General features: G+C 46.0%; 1 protein-coding gene across 2 annotated transcripts in view; it reads right to left on the bottom strand.

The window, feature by feature from the left end:
* Nucleotides 1–2280: 2280 nt before the first annotated feature.
* Nucleotides 2281–6000, bottom strand: part of LOC147748313 (coagulation factor XI-like) — a 372640-nt gene continuing 368920 nt past the window's right edge. For both annotated transcript variants that reach the window (XM_086936406.1, XM_086936407.1), the window contains exon 11: nt 2281–2506. In XM_086936406.1, coding sequence (XP_086792532.1) covers nt 2502–2506 — 5 coding nt within the window. In that variant the 3' untranslated portion in view covers nt 2281–2501. The remainder of the gene's footprint in view (nt 2507–6000) is intronic.

Raw genomic sequence — 6000 nt, 5'->3', positions numbered from 1 at the left:
CCAATTATAGTGGGTACCCAGTGACTTCAAATCGAATGAAACATAGGTGGGACAGAACAGAATGAAATTCACCAGGTTTAAAAAAACAAGATACCAGTCGTAGGATTGCGCCTTCTACTCAGACATCTCATCAATCTTTGCCTTCCACCCAAGTGGTTTGAAGACACCAATGCCATCAAAGCAAAAAAATCAGGTATAGCTGAGGGTTATGGGAGGCTGAACTGAACTTCAATGCAAAAGGGTTATAAACTACAGACCTGATTTAGATCTCACCGGATGGGTTACTCCGTCACAACGGTGACAGATATCCCATCCACCGAAATATAAATTCCATTATATCCAATGGGATTTATATTTTGGCTGACTGGATATCCGTCACTGTTGTGATGGAGTAACCCGTCCGCCATGATCTAAATCAGGCCCTAAGTCTTGATTCCACCAACTAAAACATTTTAAAAATAGCCCCGTTCTTCATATGCACAGAACATCACTGCATTGTTGAAGATGCTCTTATCAACTTAAGCATAGACTATGGCTCATAATTTACATCAACCTAACATGAAGTAAAACTCAGATAGACTAGAAAGCCACAGCACGCCTCACATATGGACTTCAAAAGCACTATTTGATCACACACTACATTAGAAACCTACAACGGCTGCCCATCCAAATTCCTCACCCACTAACACTGAGAAGGGATGATACCCACCTATCAACTGGAAACCATTTTACTCTGGTAGCCTGGTCAATCTCTTGGATGTTCAGCAATTAAGTCTTCATTCCACCACCTAAAATGTCTAAAAAATATAACAGTGTTCTTCATATCCACAGAAAGTCACCGCATGGATGAAGGTGCCCTTGTCAACTCAAGCTTAGACTATGGTATGTAGTGTACATTGACCTAACACGATATCACTAAGAGGAACTTCGAAACCAATCTACTGAAAAACATTTCACTCTAGCTCCCTGGAAAGACTCTCTGATCTGACCAAGCCAACCCTAATCATCAAAAGAACCAAATGTAAATCAAGAGGAGACAACTGCTTCACAGTCACAGCAGCACAATATTAACTGAAATCAGCCCTGAGAAAAATGTTCAAATTGGCACCCACTGGCACCCCCTGCAGAAGGCCCCAACTAGAATGGGTCCAGTAACTGCTGGCATGTCCAGAGTGTGGTAGGGTGGGTGGGACATTAAAAAAATGTAATTAAAATAAAATAACTTACATCCGAGTGTGATGCAACGTCGTCCTCCTCCTCGATGGTCTTCTTTCCTCGAGGCAGGCAGGCTCCAAATCCCCTTCACCAACCCTAACGCTGCTCTTACCAGCATGAGAGCAGTGCTAGGATTGGTGGAAGCGGCCTTACTCAGCACTCCACAGCGCTCTAGAGGCTTTGGCTCACTGTAACCTATCTGTCTTAAGGCAGCTCGGAAAGAGAGGTTTAAAGTACACAAGTGTGGCTGGCCATCGCAAGATGGCCGGCAAAAAAGACATGCACACTTTAAACTGAAAGTGCCCTGCTCTCTCTGCTGCTGTCATTCAGCTGCAGCCCATCCCCCACGTTGACACTCTGTTCAAGATGGGGTGAAGAAAAATAAAATGATAGTGAATTAACTTCATAACCATTTTAATTTTCTCTCTGGGGGCATTTCAGTGGGGCAACTCATCTCCGTTCAAACGGAGAAGCCGCCCCCGAATGGGGCTCTGTGGGTTTTTATGATTTGGTCATGGCAGCCAATCCGGTTTTGAAAGCTGACCAGACCTTCATGTCAGAGTGGGAGAATGGCCGATCTTGCATTCCTCAGAACCATGCACCAACCTCTCCCACATTCTTTTATACACCCCCAACCACATAGAAATCAGCGTTCAATCAAAAACATACTACGACAATCAACCGAATCCTGGCCGATGGAATCTAATGACATGGTGATGCCCCAAAGTCCTATGACTTACTCTGGACGTAAACGTGCAGAATACCATCAACAACATTTGCCCTCACCCACTCAATCAGACTCATAAGCTCCCTTCCTTACAATCCGCTGCATGCAGCCTTCTAGTCTCAGAGAACTTTAAATGAAAAAAACAGTCACCTTCAATAACACCATGCATTTTCTGACCCCAATTCCTCAAAACGACCAACTGTAACCAGTACTCTCTAGTGTTCCTCTCTAATAGTGCCTAGAAGCAATTAAGTTCTGCAACTCACGCTTTACAGACAAACCAAACATACATGTGAAGAAAATAGTTTTAAAAAAACAGCCAATTCAAAGATTTGCATTTTGCCGGGTTTATTTTGTGAAATGCAAATGATTCATTTCTACAGAAAAAAGACTCACCAACCAAGATAAAAAAAAAACCATGTTAATGCCCAGAAGCCCCTCAGCACCCAGACGACCTCAGATTATCAGATCTGGAGTCTGATCACGTTATTGGCTGGAACAATCATCAGCAGCCTTCTGTCCTCCTGAGTCCAGCAGGAGCTCTCAGGGATGGGGTTCATCAACCTGTCAAATGAAGATACTAGAACAAGTCAGCTTTGTGAGTTGAGTAAGAACACATGTCATTTTCAAAAAAACGTAAGCTCATAAAACTCATCACCATTATTTTACTTATTCGGATAAGAGGGATTATCCACAGAAAGATGCAAATTTAAAAACTCTTTGCCCACCAAATATGCACATCTTCCTAAAGCAAAGTTTTCTAACAAAGGTCATATCAGGATGTCTGCGCAACATGCATCTATATAGAAATAATAATAACTGAGCTCAAATACACAGCCAGTGGAAACTCTGAAAAACGTCATTAATTAGGTCTATGGTGGCTACTATTATCCTGGATTCTGGTGGAATGTACTGACCAGGCTGATGCAGACAACTACTAGATTAGACTGGCACACGGGCTGCTGGTCCAAGCAACAGAATACTGGCTGTGAGCGAAAATCATCACCACACACAGGACAATTGGCTTCCATTTTTTCATCAGTTGGCACTGATCGGATGCTTGGAGATGACAGGGGAGCAGATAGGACAAAGCAAGCTTTAACAATCTTTCACTTTAAATAGGGAAAGGAATCCAATTGTACTCAGTAAGCAGGACCCTCCTGGAAAGGGATATTACTGAAGAGGTTTGTGATTAAAAAGGATTTTATTATAAATGTTTTAATTTTAATGCTTCAAATTGAAGGAGGCTATTGATCTTGCTTTAAGGCTCCATGTACTCCAAAGTAAATATGTGGTCTCAGATAAAACTGTCCAAGAAAACCTTTATTTAGATCACTACTACATGTACTGAAACAAAACCATTGAAAAAATATGATATTAAATTGATGGTTGTGTTTGATTTATATTCTGGAAAAAAATGATTGTTCACATAATTGTTAACACTGAGCGGTATATTCACAAGAACGTACGATAACTACCGCAAGAGTAGCGTAACGCAACTTTCAACATCGCAGCCTATCGCAGGAAAATAACCCAGTTTCAACATGGAATTCACAGCAAGGCGGTAGCATGCGATAGACACCAGATAATGTGTAAAATGTCCGCGTGCAAATCAACGCCACACTGCAAAAATGCGATACGCAAATGCAAAATATATGCAATGAGGCAAATCACGCCACAAAAATCAGATGAAACCAGCCCCAGGTCTGCAAATCCCACGCGTCATGCGGGAAAATGCACTATAAAAGAAGGAAAAAAAAAATAACCAATTCTAACTGCGTAGCACCATGGATGCACCCGGAACGTGTGCAGAGAACAAGCCGAACACTGCAAGCCCCACGGAGTACCAGCATGGAACCGTGTTCGGGGAAGGGCAAGGAGAAGAGGAAGACGGGGATCAGTCTGCAGGAAGACTTGATCATCGTCACAGAGGTCATAGGACACCATCAACAACTGTTCGGCACCTCCATTGCGGCACTGGCAACCCAAATGGAAATATGGCAGGCCATCGTCACCAACGTCAATGACTCGGAGTGTCGAGGAGGTCACTGGAGGAGGTCAAGAGGCGCTGGCATGAAGTGCACAGCCAAACAAAGGAGAAGCTCTCCGCCAACAGGAAGGCAGCAAGGGCGACTAGAGGTAGGAGTCCTGCGACACAGGAGGAGCTGGATGACATGGAGGAAATGGTGGCCACAGTCAGCAGTGTGGAGACGGTGGAAGGAATTGGGGGCTTGGACTCAGCACGATATGACCTGACCCAACAGCAACGGGTAAGTGACGATCAGGGACGGGGGGACGGGGGGAGATGGGCACAATGGTATACATGCCAATTATGTGTAGCACACTGCACACCCACAATGATCGTGGAACCTGCCACTGATTGCCTTGGCACACTGCAGCACACATAGAAACTCCAAGTAGGCCCCTGTCCTTAATGTGCACAAAGAGGCCCCCTCCAGATCACCAATATCAAAAATTACCCATGCACATGTGCTGAATCCAGCAAAGCTGCGGCAATGTGACCCACACTGACTATGCAAGTAACACAGCATGCCCGATAGCATGGCAGCAGCCCAAAAACATGAGATGGCCCATGAATCGATGTGGAGGTAGCCCAAGCAGATCACATCCGTAAAGGAGCACGTCACACTCTGAGATGTCCACGTGCACACGCTGCCCATGCCGTGCAATACACGCAGCAGACGAACAATGCACCAGGCCACAAAATCTGTCCAAGAGCACATATGACCCAAGTCAAAAACAAACCAGGGCCCGTAAAGCACACAATTCAAAGGCACACCGCCTCAAGGGAGAAGGCTGCATGAAATCAGAGCTGCAGGGTCAACTCCCCCACAATGCAGCACACACACATGCCAATCACAGAACATCAGAAATGACGGTAATGTGGTACAAAGTGGAACACCAACAGCATAGGCCACGGCTCACAACAGGTCCCGCACGTCCGTAGTAACTGTCCACTCACATCTGGCATTGCCTGACACTGTGTGATGAAAATACACGGGTATTACCACATATCCATCACGTAGTCGAAAAACACACCGACTGCCATCAAATAGCCAGCTCCACCAAAACTGTGACAATTTACATTGGCATGCAGTCTGAATGGAAGCATCTGCAAAACTTCAAAATACATGTGTAACTTTGTTAACCTGCATCTCACCTTTCACACTGCAAAGGGACAAACAACACCTCATGCAGGGCACACAACACTTCACATTATTGATGACGAAGAGGACAACCTGCACATATGTCAAGACATCCTCCAAAGGATAATGAACAGCCTTAGCATCCCATCCCCAGGAGCAGGGCAGGACAGCTGCCCCGAGGTGAGCCCACCACCTGCACAGACCAAACAGCAGGAAACACACACCACCATGACTGTCTCCCAGCACCCCCCCCCCCACCAATACATGCAGTTACAACAACCTGTGTGGAGTTGCCAGGTGGATTTGGCTGAACAGTTGCGGGTGGGTTTCAAACTCGTGGCAGCCAAACTCGATGCCATACGTGGTTGTCTGAATCCCATCAGGGACCACGTACAGTCCCTATCGGACACCCCCTGTATGCACCATGCTCCGTCACAGACCTTGGCTGACCTCGCTGGGGACATGAATCTATTACAAGAACTGTCTGATCAGACAGGCACCAGCGACTACAGCACAGAGTAGGTACAGATGCAGAGGCCAATGGAGACCATGGAGCAGATGCAGGCTGGAAGTATGTCTGCTATGGCTGGGCACTAACAAGTAGTAACTGGGAACTTCAATGCCCTGCAGTGCCTCATCTTGCCAATGCTGCCACTGAGCCGCTCCCAGATGACTGCAGCGGGAACATCGACACACACAGCTCCGACCCTTGACATGTCCATTGCACACAGTGATGCTGCCCCATCACCCTCGTAGTCTGTTGTGTCAGTGGCACATAGTGATGCAGCCATCACCCTGCCACACACACACCGGACATAGAACCCGTATCAGGGGAGTAAGAAGGGGATGGGAATTACTGTGTGAGGAAGGAGCCAGTATCATCCATCACCA

Source organism: Lissotriton vulgaris, chromosome 1_1 (genome assembly GCF_964263255.1).
Source record: "Lissotriton vulgaris chromosome 1_1, aLisVul1.2, whole genome shotgun sequence".
NCBI classification, from domain to species: Eukaryota; Metazoa; Chordata; class Amphibia; order Caudata; family Salamandridae; genus Lissotriton; species Lissotriton vulgaris.
The sequence above is the reverse complement of the archived record's forward strand: the minus strand, read 5'-3'. Positions and strand labels throughout refer to the sequence as shown.